Below are 15,665 nucleotides of genomic sequence, written 5' to 3' on the forward strand. Positions count from 1 at the left end.
ATGGGACCACGCTGTGTCCCTAGAAATCTGTGTACTTCTGTCTCCCCAGCTCCTCCAGTTCAGCCACTCAGTTCTCAAGAGCCTGTGCTCCATCTGAGTTCCATCAACTCATTGCACTGTATGTGCACATACACTACCTGCCCACAAGGCAGATAATCGTACATGCTGCATTCAGTGCAATAAAGTGGAGAATCCCCACCCTGCTGATATTTTTGCCTTCCTTCTTTTCACTCTTGCAGGGGTTTGGGTTGTTTAGAATGTTTGTAGGTGTATCTGGCCCTCTAAACTCCTTGGTTTGCTGCTTCTGGTAGCTTAGGAGCTAGCTTCCTAATGCCTCTTCCCCCAAGTTAGCCCCACCCCCTTGTCAAGGAATCCTAAAGGGGCTAGGGATCGAAAAGTAGCAGGCAAGAGCCTCCTTAGCGAGCTCTCAGCCTAGCCAGGCAGGCTGCTTGGCTCAGCACACAGACCCCACACCAGATCTCACTATAATCTTTAATCAAGCAAGCACACAACGAACTGACAAGTTTACCCCCAAGGATCCTGTGGCCACCTCCTTCACCTGAACTCCATTGCAAGTCTCCAGTCTTTTCTGCTCCTGTTGAGCTCCTAGCTAAATGTGCTAAGGCAGACCTCTGCTGAGCAAAGTGTAGGAACCCTGCTATATCGCTGTAGGCCTGCATCGCTGTACTACAGTGTGCTGTAAAATCTGGTTCTGATCACTGCTAGGTACTTACACAGGCTGATTCCCATTGACTTCAGTTGGAGCAGTCCTGCCTACTAAAACAGCAATGTTAGTTTGTTTTAGCCACCCCAGTTTCACTGTTCTACATGAAGCAACATGCATTCAGCTAGGACATACGCATTTGGACTCTTAAAATTCCAGCAGCCAGTTTAATCAGCAATGACTCAGTTAGCAGTGAGTCGGAACTGAGTGGTTTTCTTTGGACCAAGCATTATAAGCAGAACCAGAGCTGAAACTTGGCTGTTATGCTGACGTCCATAGCGAAGAACACCCAGGAGAGGACTGTCTGCCTTGTTTCTGTTCTTTGTTCTGAGCTAAGCTCTTTGCAATGCCCCATTACTCTTCCATGTTCAAGCAAATAAAACAAATCTTCATCGCAGGGTAGTACTCACATCAGGGGTCTGGGTAGAGTCTGACTTGCCATACTTACAAACGGCACAAGCCCTTATCTTCCCAAGGGGAGCATGCTACTGCTGAGCATGTGTTAAATCCAGCATCTCCAGTGAGTGAGCATAGGTGGGCCATCGTGCACTGTGATAAGTTTCACTATTCTCCCATAGAAGTTACCAAAGCTACAGCTTAGTCAGTACTACAGTGTAGACATGGACACTACAGAGGAATAGGAGTTGGAGATTGTTATCAAAGAGTACTATTGATTTTACTAACTAGATATAAACCAAATAGCTTGGCATCTTTAACCAACATGAGTTGGAACCTGATTACTTTAATAAAAATAATTCACTGTGATGCTGAGACATTTGAGCAGTTACCGCTTCCCCTTCGTTTAAGTAAGAGGTGGCTGCAGAGCACAAGAAACCAGTCTCTTGCTACAATCCTGCCTATGTCACCTATCTGTGCCCCTTCTTCCCTAGTTTAATGGTAAGATTAACTGCAGAAAAACAAGATCTGAATTGCACCTGCTTCAACAGAAGTCAGTCACCACAGCATCCATGAAGAGAGCAGGGCTGGGGCTGAAGCGCCATAGGCCAATGCCTAGGGCTCTCCTGCCTGGAGTCACATGAGTACTGTACATGTGCATCTTAGCTTTCATGTAAATTTCTAGGCCTAATGTTTGTAAAGCAAAGCTCAAATGTGAACAGTGCATTGGTGATGGCTAGTCTTCAGACAGCCCAAAACAATAGCTTTGAGGGGATGAGCTGCCCCGTGCATCTCAGTGAGGTGTTAATTCCAAGCCTCAGTGCTCTGGGGAACCCCACCAATGCACACTCTAATAGAGGACCCTGCATACCCCTTCTGTGGGTCACAAACTGAATGAGCCAGCAATGTGGTGGTAGCTGTTCATGCAGCTGCACCACTTATTGTCAGACACAGCAGGTACATTCCCTCTGCTTAACACTGACAAGGCCTCAGCTGGGGTACTGTGTCCACTTCTGGGCACCATGCTTCAGGAAAGAGGTGAACAAATTGGAGAGAGTCCAGAGGAAAGCAATAAAAATGAGAAGACTTGGAAAACCTGGCCTGTAAGGAAGGATTTTTTAAAACAAAAAAAAACCAACCCCAGAATAAATCTTAGTCTCTAAGGTGCCACAAGTACTCTTCTTTTTGCAAATACAGACTAACATGGCAGCTACTCTGAAACCAGAAAAACTGATTAGTCTTGAAAAGACTACTGAGAGGGGACCTGTTTAAGCCTTCAAATATATTAAGGGCTGTTGTAAAGAGGATGGTGATCAATTGTTCTGTATCCTTTGCAGATAAGGCAAGAGGTAATGGGCTTAATCTGCAGCAAGGAGATGTAGGTTATATAGCTGGAAAAGACTTCCTAATGAGGTAGTTAAGCACCAGAATAGGCTTCCAATGGAGATTGTGGCATCCCTGTCATTGGAGGATTTTAAGAACAGGTTGGATGAACACACCTGCCAGGGATGCTTTAGGTTTACTTGGTCCTGCCTCAGTGGAGGGTACTGGACTTGATGATCTCTTGAGTTCCCTTTCAGCCTGACACTTCTGTGATTCTGAGTCCCTCTGCAGCAGGTCCAGCCCACTTACACTATGGCTGTGGGAGTATCTGCTTGGGAAAGCTACTGGGATTTCCCCTTGTTGCCACCTGTGCATCTTGAGGTGAGAGGGACCCTTGCTACTCTTGAAAGTGAGCCCATGCTGCTTTTTTTGCCTTTTTGGAAGGGCAGGAGGGCCTCCTTCCCCCCACCCATACTCAGTGGGAGTGGCCCCATTGCACAGGGCTGGCCCCACAGCAGGGAGCCCATGCCATGGTATAGCTAAGGGTCTAGATTACCTTAATCCAGCTCTGGGACAGACTATCTCAGCAAGGGCACAGTGTGTTCTGTTGCTGTAGAATGTCTTCTTTCTAGTAGAATGTCTTCTTTCTAGCAGATGGCAGAGTGGAGCAGGGAGCTAAAGTGCTCATTGCCACTCCATCTTTGGTTGGGCTGAAACTCTCCACTCCAGTTTCAAGATCCCTGATCTGTTGATAAAACCTCATGGTAAGGTGGCTAGACGCTACTGATGTTGGTTATTTCCACTTTCAGTTATCTGTCTTTAGATAGCATCGTCTCTGCTGCAAAACCGTGTTGTGCTGCAGGTATACAGGCAGGTGCCAGCAGAAATGCACTATACACAGTGCCACGACTATGCCTCATGTTAGAAGAGCAGGCTCTGAAGACAATATCACTGTACCTTCATGTAAATGTTCAGTAACAGCAAAGGAAGAGTGTATAAAGGCTATATGAGCATAACTGTCCAGAAAACCAGTATCCAGAGGCTCAAGGGTCCTCTTGTTAGGCCAAGCTAGACTTCAGTGTCTGGCTCCATCTCTGTAACTGGGACCACCAGTCATTGTAATTGCCTCTGACCCAGCCAGGATCTAAAACTAATTATCAGGTGCATTTTTATTTCTTCCCTTTTGAACTCTCTAGAGACTAAAGACTTAAATTTGTTAGTCTCTAAGGTGCCACAAGTACTCATTTTTCTTTTTACAGACTTCATTGTGGTGGAAGTATAGGACTACTTTTAACATGTAACTAGCTACTTGGCATACTGGTTTCCCTGGGCAGACTTTCATTTTCCCTTAGACCACTCTGTGTTGCCAAGTCACTGTCTCTTGCCTATTGAGTAGCCTGCTCAAATGGCAGTATTCTGTGTGCTGTGGATGGAGCAGCCCTGCAAACTCATTCTTGTGAGTCACAGGGTTGGATTGGCCCTGTTGACAGCTCAGTACTAACTGACACTGCAAAGTGCAGGTGGGTGTTGGGGGGGGCAATTTTCAGAAAGAATGAGCTCCCTGGGTTTCAAAAGGAACATTATCTGTAGTGATGTGTTTGTGCCTTGTGTTAGGGCTTGGTGTCAGCTTCAAAAGCTGGCACTGTGCATCACATGGCTTTGAAGTGAAATCTCTAAACACTTGGAACAGAGATTCTGGACAGTGCAGCCTTCTCTGCCTTTGTAGAATTGTTCTAGGAGAAGACATGCTGCAACCTTATATAGAACAGATTATTGGCTCCCTGGTACAGATCTGGCTCCAAACCATGCCCGGTGAGCGGGACATGCAAATGGATCCATAGAATGGCCCTTTTTCTCTCTCTTTGTGTAGCAGTCTGTGGTTGGTATAATGGATAGAAACCCACTGATCTGAAAACATCATCCTGTTTGCTTCACAACTGGCCTCTCCTGCACTTCAGGGAATGACCCACTAGTGGTAGCAACACTTGAGATTGCTAATGTAGACAGTGCTCAAGTCACTGGTATCCTGACAGCTAAAAAGCCCTGCTCTGAACATAGCTGACTGTATAGTAGTGAAAATACTCAAGCTTCACCATTGCTACCAGTGGATCTGCCAGGCCTGGAATTATAGGCACTAACTTGCCCAGCGTATGCAGAGTCCAGTGCTGAGCAGTGCATGGTGCATTTAAACTCTGACTCTGTCCATGCTATCTTTGACATGGTACTAGTCATATCTATGTGTAAATAGCTGTCTGCACTGTCTGACTAGCATGAACAGTGCCTTCTGATATGTCCTTTATTTGAGGACTGTATATTAAATTGATTTTTGGAACAGGGGATGAAATAGGAGCTTGCTCTGTCCACCCCATGCATCAACCTGATATTGCAGTGCCTCCAGGAAAAAAGTGTCTTCTGGGGATGTTATCAACAGTGCTGCTGTTACAGCAGGCAGTGTCTGATAGTGGCAGGGGGGTGGTCTCTGTACATACCTGTCCTTGCTGGTCAGGAAAACCTACTGGAATCTTACTTGTTGCAACTATTTTCAACACCTAATACCGCTGCTGTTGCAGCTATAGTGCAGAGAGGATCTAAGAACTCACTTGTGACAGGAGTGCAGAGGCTCTGAGCAAATTTAATCTCCCCCTGCAACTCTTCCTAACAGCAAGAACAAAATCCAGTGACACAACTTCTAAATCGAATGGTCATAAAGTAGAGGTGCTGGAAGTACCTGGAGTTGCTAAGCTTGGCTGTATTGATTGCCCATGCTGTTCCTTGCACAGATCCTTTTCCTCCATTATTTTGAGTTCTTCCTTGCAGACTTTAATGCACTTCTGCCATCCCATTTCTAAATCCGATTAGCAGTAAGGTGACCAAGCATGACCATGTGGCAGGAGCAGCAGAGTGACAGCTGTGTGAAATCAAACCACATCTTCTGGGCTGAATGGTGTGGTTGGGGCCAGCCTTAGGGAAAATGGTATCCTGGGCAAACTTGTATTTTGGAGCTCCAGTCCCCACTGCCTCCCTTGGCTCTCCACCTCCATTGCACTGAGCTCCTTTCTGTAGCCTTGCACTCCAGGCCCATCCCATTCCTTGCCACTTGGCCATGGCACCTAGGTCAGACACCCACCTGTAAGGCCAGCCCTGGTTGGGGTATGGGAGAGGGAGGTTTGGCTGGGAACTGGAACACTCCTCTTATTGGCAGGTATAAGTGATCTCTGTGCAACTCGTGATGTTCACACTGACTGCCACTCTGCTTTCAGAGCAAGCCCCAGTCACCCAAGAGGGAGTCTCCTCTCCCAGTGAATAGCAGCTCTAAAGAAAATGGGGATCGTGTGGAACAGGATGATCAGGACCTATTTGCAGGTAAGCTTCCCTGTGCTGTGTGCAAAGCACAACTCAAGCTTTTTCCAAGTAGGATGAGAGGTGACTGCAGCCACTAGATAAGAGCTAAAAGCTGCAGGAGGTTTGTCATTACTTAATTATGTTTAAATACCCAGTGGAGGAGGGGATCTGTTAAGGGTGGCACCTGCCCCTTCCATGCATCTGCTTATGTTCCTTTGAAAATGGAAACAGTAACAAGCTCTCCTGGCCTCTCTCTGAGAAAGCTGGGTAAGGGTTTCCTTAGCACTGCCTTAAAGGGGCAGCTCTAAATTGTAGTGGGAAAACAACTTGCCTGTGGCAACTGCTTGGAGAAGCCTAAACACCAAACTCTAAAGAATGTAAGCATTGTGATCTGCTGCAGTGTCCTTCTGGAGTGTGTAGGCAGAGCAGGTAGCATCTGGAGCTTAGGGTTCCCAACCAGCTGTGGAGTGAAAGTAACACACGGGTCAGTTTAAACTGTTGCTGTTCAGAATCCTATGACTGTCAGTGGCATGGACAGTACAGCTACTTGTAGACTTCCCAAGCAGTTCCAATGGCACTAGAGCTGCTCACTGGGGAGGAGAAGCCAAAACTGACAGAGGTCCTCAGCTCCTTGCAGCAGCCAGGAGGCTGGAAAGATTGCATGAAGCACTTCCACTCTCCAGTGGCCAGCATAAGGGCTCCAGACTTGGCAGAAGAGTGCACCAAAGCAATCTCCATGGAAAGCATCCTGGTAGGGATCTCGGAACTATTGCTCTACGAGTAGCAGGGAATAAATTCCAACCAGGGAGGGTGCCAGGAGCAGGTGCCATTCAAGAATCTATTCTACCATTCCAGCTGCCCTTGCTGTTCCCCTCTATGTACAGCCAAGCAGAGGGGAGTATGGCCTAGCATAAGATAAGAACTGGTGCCCTGGCCAGTATGAGCAGAAAAGAGCCCATCACTGGGCCATAAGGTAATAGCACCACTGGAAGCCGAAGCCAAAGCCAAGCCCTGGGCATATAGGCGTTCAGGGGAAACTTCCTCCGAGAGGCAAACACTGTCAAATACCTACATGTGTAAAGTCTTGAGACTGGGGAGTATAATACTGCCTGGAACAAGAGCTCTACTAGTTTCTCTGGAACCAGGTGAAAAGCTACAGACTCCCTTGGTGGTGACCCTTGTGCCTTTGCAGATGCCACGGTGGAGCTATCTCTGGACAGTACCCAAAACAACCAGAAGAAGGAACCTGCCAAAGTGTCCAGCCCTGCCCCTCCTCTAGAAGTAGCAGAAAGTTCCTCTTCCAAACATCAGCCAAAGAGCTACGAGGAGGTGAGAATTACTACTTCCATGCTAGTTGCCTTCTGTCCAATTCACTCTGCCAGTCTGGGACTGGCGTCAGAAGGTAGTGGTCTACATGTGATCGAAGGGTAAAATGTCAGGGGCACTCCCTCAAAGCTGGTTAACTTGAAGGGGGCTCAGATTCCCTTGAACTTAATTATCCTCTCCCTGTGAGATGGCAACACCTGCTGGCTGAGAGCAGGACACTGCTAAAAGCTTCCGCAAGGATGGAATGTCACTCACGTCGTCGTCACTCACTTCAGGGACAAAGGTCAGCCCAAGTGAGTGACCAAGTTGTTGCTCATTGTGGACATGCAGTGCTGCTGTCAGATGACCACTTCTAATGCTGCAATACTGGCTCAATACAAAGTTGCTTGTAATGGTGTCAGATTTCACTACCATCCCTTCGTGGGGTACCTCCACAGGTGTCAGGCCTCAGGCCTTTACCTCTTCTGGGATGCAACTCTGCAATTTGTGTACTCTGCTAGGGACCTGGGTTACAGCCCCTGGTACCAACTGTGATTGATTCAGCTGGGCTAGGACCTGCCTGAGTTCCTCTTTGCAAGCCTGTGTCTGCATATATTTGCAGACAGACAAACCACTTCTCAAAACAAAGCATGACTTGATTTGCCAAAACAGTTATACAGTGCTTAGAAAAGGAGTACTTGTGGCACCTTAGAGACTAACCAATTTATTTGAGCATGAGCTTTCGTGAGCTACAGCTCACTTCATCGGATGAAGTGAGCTGTAGCTCACGAAAGCTCATGCTCAGATAAATTGGTTAGTCTCTAAGGTGCCACAAGTACTCCTTTTCTTTTTGCAAAGACAGACTAACACGGCTGTTACTCTGAAACAGTGCTTAGAGGTGACTTTCAAGTAACAGACCTGCATGCATATTTCCAGGGCAGATAGTATAATTGCTTGTTTCCATTACCTATTTGCCTTCCCATCCAGAAGGGTGAGCAGTTTTTCTTTATTGTAAAAGTCTGTCTCCCTGCAAGCCAGCTTTAACATAGTCTCCTTATGTCTGTAGTATGCAGGCTGGGCTCTCTGATCCTGTCTCAGCAGCAAGGGTATGGTTATAAATAAAGGCCAAATGAAGTACCTCTGTAGTGCTGTGTGGGAGAAGAGACTTGAATTTGGACAGAGGACCCATTTTCCTCTAGAGGTGTTGCTCTGTTCAACGCCTCCTATTTCTCCCCACACACACCTGCCCAACCATGGACCCATCTCTCTGGCAGGATGATGGGTGCAGTAGCAGGGTCTCTAGTGGGAGAGTCCTTTAGCCTGGAGAAGGGGTCTCTGAATCTCAAGTGCCACTTCAGTGTTATCACCTTTTCCTAAAGCGGTGCAGTATAGCTGGAGATGCTGCTCACTGAACCAATCAGCTGCCTCCTTTCACATTTTAGACTGAAGCGTACTGAGGACTAGTTTTGCAGCCTTGCTCCATCCAGCCACTTGTGTGCTGCTCCTGTGACCTAAAGGGGTTATGGGGGTTTAAGATTCCTATGGGACAATCCACAGGTGGCAGACCTGGTGTAGTTGGCTCTGTTCCATCCTCTATCCCAGCCTGTGTGGTAGGGGATATGGTGGAAGTGCCACTCCAATATAGTTATCCCAGGCTGCCATACTGGTTCTTGGGGGCACCCTACACAGCCAGGTGCAATGTAATATAGCCTTGAGGCTACTCTGTCACACTTTCCCACAAGGTCAGAGGAATGAAATGGTGTCAAAACTGCCTTTGGTTCCTGGATCTCACACTGGGCCCAATTTGGGTGGATCAGAAGAGTGGGATGAACTGTAGTAAACTGCATTTGATGTGGCTTTGCGTTTCTGGGAACAGTCTGCAGGTCCAGCACTAAGCTTCTGTCTGTGCTGTTAGACAACAGCTCAGCTTTGCCCTGAGGAACTTGTAATCTAAACACCAGATAAGCACGTCTGAGTATTTAATGATTTGGCATGGTTTGAGGCAGGCTGAAACCTTGATCTGGGATTGTACTGACTTGCTATATGTACTCTCCTCTTCCTAAACAGCTGGAGGAAGAGGAACAGGAGGACAAGTTTGAGCTGACTGTGGGAGTAAGTGACCCAGAAAAAATCGGTGAGTCTATGCACAATGTATAGTGTGCATGGAGGTAAGATGGAGTCTAGAAGTGGAGCTTAGCAGGATGTAATGCAGCCAGTCCACTATCTTCCCTCCTGAATACACCACCAAGTCCCGCTCCTATCCATTCTCAAAATGTCAATCTTTTTTTTTTGGTTTGCTTTCTTGCTGGTGGCTGGTTCTGGAGACTCCTCTGTACCTACCAACTTGAGCTTTTAGTAAATAGCCTGACTTAGCAGCAGCATATCTTCTAGCTTTATTGTAAGGAGGATGGCTATTCAGATAGGAGCTCTCCATTAGAGACTGGTAGTTCAGGGCATATAAGGACTAAAACACCAGTGATGGCAGAGTCTGTAGGACCCACGCTGCACCCAAAGGATGTTTCTGAGAACCAGCATCAAGGCTGACAGCACCCTGATCTTGGACAGCACAGTGGCCTCCTGCATTGGTGGGTGGTTTTTGGTGGAATCAGTAGCTCAGGTATCCACTAAACTGGCTAGGTCAGGAGTCTGGACACAGATCTTGACCCATTCACCAGTCAAAGTCATCTCTAAAGCAATTACTGCTATAAGAAGGAAGGGTGTGGAAGCGTTTCCCTGCAGCTGGAGCACTGTAGATAGCCGTTTAGTTTCACTAGAAGAAAGTGAAGTGTCTGCTTTGGTTTAATACTCTGGCTATGATGGAATCTCTGAAAAGGCAGACCACATGTAGCTAAGGGGTAGGTTAGCAACTAGCTTCCTTCTAAATAGGTTGTCTCCTGTTCCATACAGCCACTGAATTGTTCATGCTTAAACAGATGTGTGGAACTAGCCCAGATGCTGGCAGGGCAACAAATGATTAACTGTCAGTGTGTCCAGCTCTCTTCTCTAGGAAATACAGAGAGGGCTCTGCAGCATCAAGCAGCCAGATCTGTTAACTGGCAGAAATCCAGCAGCTCCTATAATGTGAGCTGCAGCATGCCTTTGGGCACATACTGTCAATGGGCTAACTGAGCCCACGAGCTGTCCAGAAGTTCTAAATGCAGCCAGTTGGAACACCATCCCCTGCTTGAGAAAGAGACTAGTATATATACCAAGCATCAGTAGGAAATAAATTGTAAATTGTCTGAATGGAGAACTAATTTTGCTTTCTTGACTTTTCTGTAGGGGATGGCATGAATGCATACGTAGCCTACAAAGTCTCAACACAGGTACGTCTAATAAGGGAAGAAGCCCCTTTCCTCCACTGGGATTTTACGAACCCTTTCTTCACTCAGCAATTGCTGAGATAAGTGTAAGGCAGTTAAGGTAGAATCTTGGGCTATTTACCTACAAAATGTGAAGTCTTCAGCAATCTCCTTCATAGGTCAGACTTCTGCTTTGCATGTTGTCCCCAAACTGCTGTAGCTCCTTCTGTAACCCCTTAGTAGCCTGGCAAAACAGTGATGTACTGAAGACCTAAATCCTAACTGAGTCAGTTTTTGCAAGCTCTCTAGGGCTGACTCCTTATTCCCTTTTTGCACAATGAAGGATCAGTCTAGCTACTGTTTGTTCTCCTCTATAAAGCTGCACAATGTGTCTCTCTCCAGTGAAATCTCTCCTGATGTAAGACTGTCAGACACCAGCTCCATGCAGGATAATAAGGGGGCTTTACTGTTACTTGGCAGAAAGCCAGTTCCAAGAGCCTGTTGGGAATGAGTTCTGTACACAAACCCCATCTAAATATTCTCTCCTTTTTAAAGAGGCTCTGAAACACAAGCTAGGCATGTTTAAAACCCTTCTCTTCTCCCCCCCCCCCCCCCCAACCCTGCCAGCAACCTCTAACATCCCCATGTGTAGAAAGAATAGTAAATATGGCAGGCAACCAGCTTGGCTTAACAGTAGAAATCCTTGGTGATCTTACTCTTTTACTTACACACACACACACACACACACACACACACACACACACACACACACACACACACACACACACACACACACACACACAAGCTTACAAGAAGTGGAAGATTGGACAAATGACCAGGGAGGAGTATTAAAAATATTGTTCAGGCATGCAGGAGTGAAATCAGGAAGGCCAAATAACACTTGGAGTTGCAGCTAGCAAGGGATGTTAAGAGTAACAAGAAGGGTTTCTACAGCTATGTTAGCAACAAGAAGGTCTGGGAAAGTGTGGGCCCCTGACTGAATGAGGAAGGCAAGCTAGTGACAGAGGATGTGGAAAAAGCTAATGTACTCACTCAATGCTTTTTTTTTTTTTGCCTCTGTCTTCATGAACGAGGTCAACTCCCAGACTACTGCACTGGGCAGCACAGTATGGGGAGGAGGTGATCAGCCCTCTGAGGAGAAAAGTGGTTCAAGACTATTTAGAAAAGCTGGACGAGCACAAGTCCATGGGGCTGGATGCGCTGCATCCGAGGATGCCAAAGGAGTTGGCAGATGTGATTGCAGAGCCATTGGCCATTATCTTTGAAAACTCATGGCAATCAGGGGAGGTCCCAGATGACTGGAAAAAAGGCTAATGTAGTGCCCATCTTTAAAAAAGGAAGGAGGAGGATCCAGGAAACTCTAGGCCAGTCAGACTCAACTCAGTCCCTGGAAAAATCATGGAGCAGGTCCTCAAGGAATCAATTTTGAAGCACTTAGAGGAGAGGAAAGTCATCAGGAACAGTCAGCATGGATTCACCAAGGGCAAGTCTTGCCTGACTAACCTAATTGCCTTCTGTGAGAACTGGTCCTGGATGAAGGGAAAGCAATGGATGTGGTGTTCCTTGACTAGCAAAATTTTTGATACGGTCTCCCACAGTATTCTTGCCAGCAAGTTAAAGAAGTATGGGCTTGATGAATGGACTATAAGGTGGATAGAAAGTTGGCTAGGTCATCAGGCTCAACAAGTAGTGATCAATGGCTCCATGTCTAGTTGGCAGCCAGTATCAAGTGGAGTGCCCCAAGGGTCGGTCCTGGGGACAGTTTTGTTCAGTATCTTCATTAATTATCTGGAGGAGGTCATGGATTGCACCCTCAGCAAGTTTGCAGATGACTCTAAACTAGGAGGAGTGGTAGATATGCTGGAGGGTAGGGATAGGCTACAGAGGGACCTTGACAAATTAGAGGATTGGGCCAAAAGAAATCTGAGGTTCAACAAGGACAAGTGCAGAGTCCTGCACTTAGGATGGAAGAATCCCATGCATTGCTACAGACTAGGGACCAAGTGGCTAGGCAGCAGTTCTGCAGAAAGACCTAGGGGTTTCAGTGGATGAGAACCTGGATGAGTCAACAGTGTGCCCTTGTTGACAAGAAGGCAAATGGCATTTTGGGCTGTATAAGTAGGAGCATTGCCAGCGGATGGAGGGACATGATCATTCCCCCTCTATTCAGCATTGGTGAGGCCTCATCTGGAGTACTGTCTAGTTTTGGGCCCCACACTACAAGAAGGATGTGGAAAATTGGAAAGAGCCCAGCAGAGGGCAACAAAAATGATTAGGGGGCTGGAGCACATGACTTATGAGGAGAGTCTGAGGGAACTGGGTTTATTTAATCTGCAGAAGAGAATGGGGGGGCGGTAGGGATTTGATAGCTGCTTTCAACTACCTGAAAGGGGGTTTCAAAGAGGATGGATTTAGACTGTTCTCAGTGGTAGCAGATGACAAAACAAGGAGTAATGGTCTCAAGTTGCAGTGGGGGAGGTTTAGGTTGGATGTTAGGGAAAAACTTTTTCACTAAGAGGGTGGTGAAGCACTGGAATGGGTTACCTAGGGAGGTGGTGCAATCTCCTTCCTTAAAGGTTTTTAAGGTCAGGCTTGACAAAGCCCTGGCTGGAATGATTTAGTTGGGGATTGGACATGCTTCGAGCAGGGGGTTGGACTAGATGACCTCCTGAGGTCCCTTCCAACCCTGACATTCTAGGATAAGCTAATAGGAGTTGCACTTGGCCTGTACAGGGATAGGAGCTCTTTGGGGGGGGGAAGAATGCTGCCAGGAATGGTGTTTGTGGCACAGTAGGTGGCTTTCCCTCAGTCAGCCATGAACCAGTGGCTCAGTTCGTTACGAGGGAACCTTACAGGCTGATATAAGGAACTCAGCCTCTGCTCACTTGACGCTGAAGAGCCACTGCCCTTTCCCTGTTCCTGTAAAGGCATGAAGAGTACTAACAACTCCAGGTTAGTTAACTCTACACCACTGTGGGGCTGCTGACTGCTTTGCAGAAATGAATGAGTCCCTGCCCCAAAGTTCACTACCTGATATCCCTCATGAGAAGTGACTGTCCTAAACAAGTCCTGGGGGAATAGGGGAGCAGCAATTAATAGTGTATTGGCTTGGACACATCTTCCTGCTTCCCTTTTGTGGTTTAAAAACTGGAAGAATGATTTAAAACAGGCCAGCTATGCACTGGTTATATCTCAATGGCTTCAAGCAGGCTATTGCCCAAGCTTGCCATCCCAGCTGAATTACTGTCACCTCTGTCAATTACTACTTTCTCCACATAGCTATCCTAGCCAAGCCTTAAGGCGTGAGCTATATATAATGAAATCTGTTTTTTGAGGAATGGCATGACTATACCTTTCTGCAATTCTGTGTCAGATCTGTGATCATGGGCAGACTAGTCTTGTTACACTAAAATAACTGTCCTCTTGCTGACCCGGGGGGGGGAGGAGACATGACAACTTCCTGTCCTAAGTGCAGTGCCTCTTCCCAAACCAAACACACCCACTTCTTGTCTGCTAGTGAAATACGTCACAAATCATAAATACTTTGACATTTGCATCTTCCCCATCTGTCGGGGATTTTATGCTCTGATAGCACTAGTAACTTGCTGTTGTTCAGTTAACTACCTAAAAGCTGCTGTTGTGTGGTACCTTCTCTTTAAATAGCATGAGTTCACTGGGAGTGAAGGTGAGTCTGAAGATTGTAACTGGTGAACAGTAATACTCAGTAGTGTCCAGAGAGCCCATAACTGTAGAGCCAGTCCCTACTCCAAGGAGCTGTCAGTTGACGACAAGCTGCACGTGTGATGGCAGCCATCTTGCATGGCACCAGAAATCTCATGCTACAAACCTGAATCTCTACAGCGTGAGCTGTAGAGCCAGGCTTTCAAACTGAGATGCTCATCTTCTGGGTTTGGCACAGAGGGGACACACATGCGTTGACCAGTATTCTCACACTGTGTGTGTGTGTGTGATCAAGACAATAAATGCGATTACTGTATCTGTTACTCTAACACAGGGGTGGGCAAACTTTTTGGGCCAAGGGCCACATCGGGGTGGGGAAACTGTATGCAGTGCAGGGAGTTGGGGAAAGGGGCTGGAGCCATGTCCTTGCACGGGCCCGGGGGGGGGGGGTGGCACAGAGCTCTGAGCGCTGCCCTTGCTGTGCCTCCAGGTACCTCCCCCAAAGCTCCTATTGGCTGCAGTTCCCCGTTCCTGGCCAATGGGAGCTGCAGGGGGTGGTGCCTGGAGGCAAGGGCAATGCATGGAGCCCTCTGCCCCATCCCCAGGCTGCAGGGATGTGGTGCTGGTAGCTTCTGAGAGCTGCACGGGGTCTGTGGCACCACAGGGGGGCAATCCCATGGGTCAGATCCAAAGCCCTGAGGGGCCAGATCCGGCCTGCGGGCCATAGTTTGCACACCCCTGCTCTAACACCACTTCTGCTGCCTGCTCTGCAGGCAGGGCTGTCCCTTGGGGGGTGCAGGGCTGGGGGTAGAAGTGATGGATTCATCTCTTCCAGGACCAACCACACTGGCCCATGGGGCTCCCCCAAAGTGTGGAGTCTGAAGCAGTTGCCCTACACAGCTTTGCCCACAGGCTTACAATTCCATCTTTTCAGCTGCTGATGCTTAACACTAAAAGGCTGTCTTACTATAGAAAAGAACTTGGCAAGTCAACAGTCACTCTAACAAGAATTTGCTCAAAGCCATTCACTCTTCCTTGTACATGACTGTCTGAGGGGTGACAGCAACACAACTCTCAAGCCCTCCATGTGTGCAACCCAACAGCTTGGTCTTATTATTTCCATCTTCCCGTGTGTTACTTGTCAAGCTTTGTAAGCTTTCTGAAGAAATATGGAGCAAATTTCTGAGGTGCTGTAAATGACTCTAAAGGCTAACAGGAGCTCACTGGCAAAACTGTTGTGCCATGAGACTTAACACAACTACAGAGCTATCCTGTCCTCAGATGGTCTTAACGCTGCTATTTAGAGGATAAGTGACTCTTCAGTAAGAGTTTCTTTTCAGTCTTGCTTGAGTAAAGAGGCTCAAGCTTGCCAAAATGAGCTAATGTAGATTGTGTTTAAGTCTTGGTGGGTGGGGAATGCTGAAGGATAGGAGAGGCCGCTCTTGTAGGAGGGAAACTGTCCTTTCCTGGCTAAGATGCTCAGTGAGGAAGGGTGAAATGTTAGCTGAACATCCTGTAAAGGAGTTCTTGGCTAGATCAGCTGTACTGTATTTAGTCTTATTTGACTCTTG

General features: G+C 47.3%; 1 protein-coding gene and 1 pseudogene across 5 annotated transcripts in view; both read left to right on the forward strand.

The window, feature by feature from the left end:
* SNX1 (sorting nexin 1) overlaps positions 1-15,665 on the forward strand; it is a 40,695-nt gene that overhangs the window by 13,036 nt on the left and 11,994 nt on the right. For all 5 annotated transcript variants that reach the window (XM_073363198.2, XM_073363199.2, XM_073363200.2 and 2 more), the window contains exons 2-5: positions 5,704-5,806; positions 6,978-7,114; positions 9,158-9,224; positions 10,373-10,416. In XM_073363198.2, the coding sequence (XP_073219299.2) occupies positions 5,704-5,806; positions 6,978-7,114; positions 9,158-9,224; positions 10,373-10,416 (351 nt within the window). The remainder of the gene's footprint in view (positions 1-5,703; positions 5,807-6,977; positions 7,115-9,157; positions 9,225-10,372; positions 10,417-15,665) is intronic.
* LOC140895207 (U2 spliceosomal RNA) lies at positions 4,651-4,857 on the forward strand (annotated as a pseudogene).

The sequence above is a fragment of the Lepidochelys kempii genome, chromosome 10 (genome assembly GCF_965140285.1).
Source record: "Lepidochelys kempii isolate rLepKem1 chromosome 10, rLepKem1.hap1, whole genome shotgun sequence".
Lineage (NCBI taxonomy): Eukaryota > Metazoa > Chordata > Testudines > Cheloniidae > Lepidochelys > Lepidochelys kempii.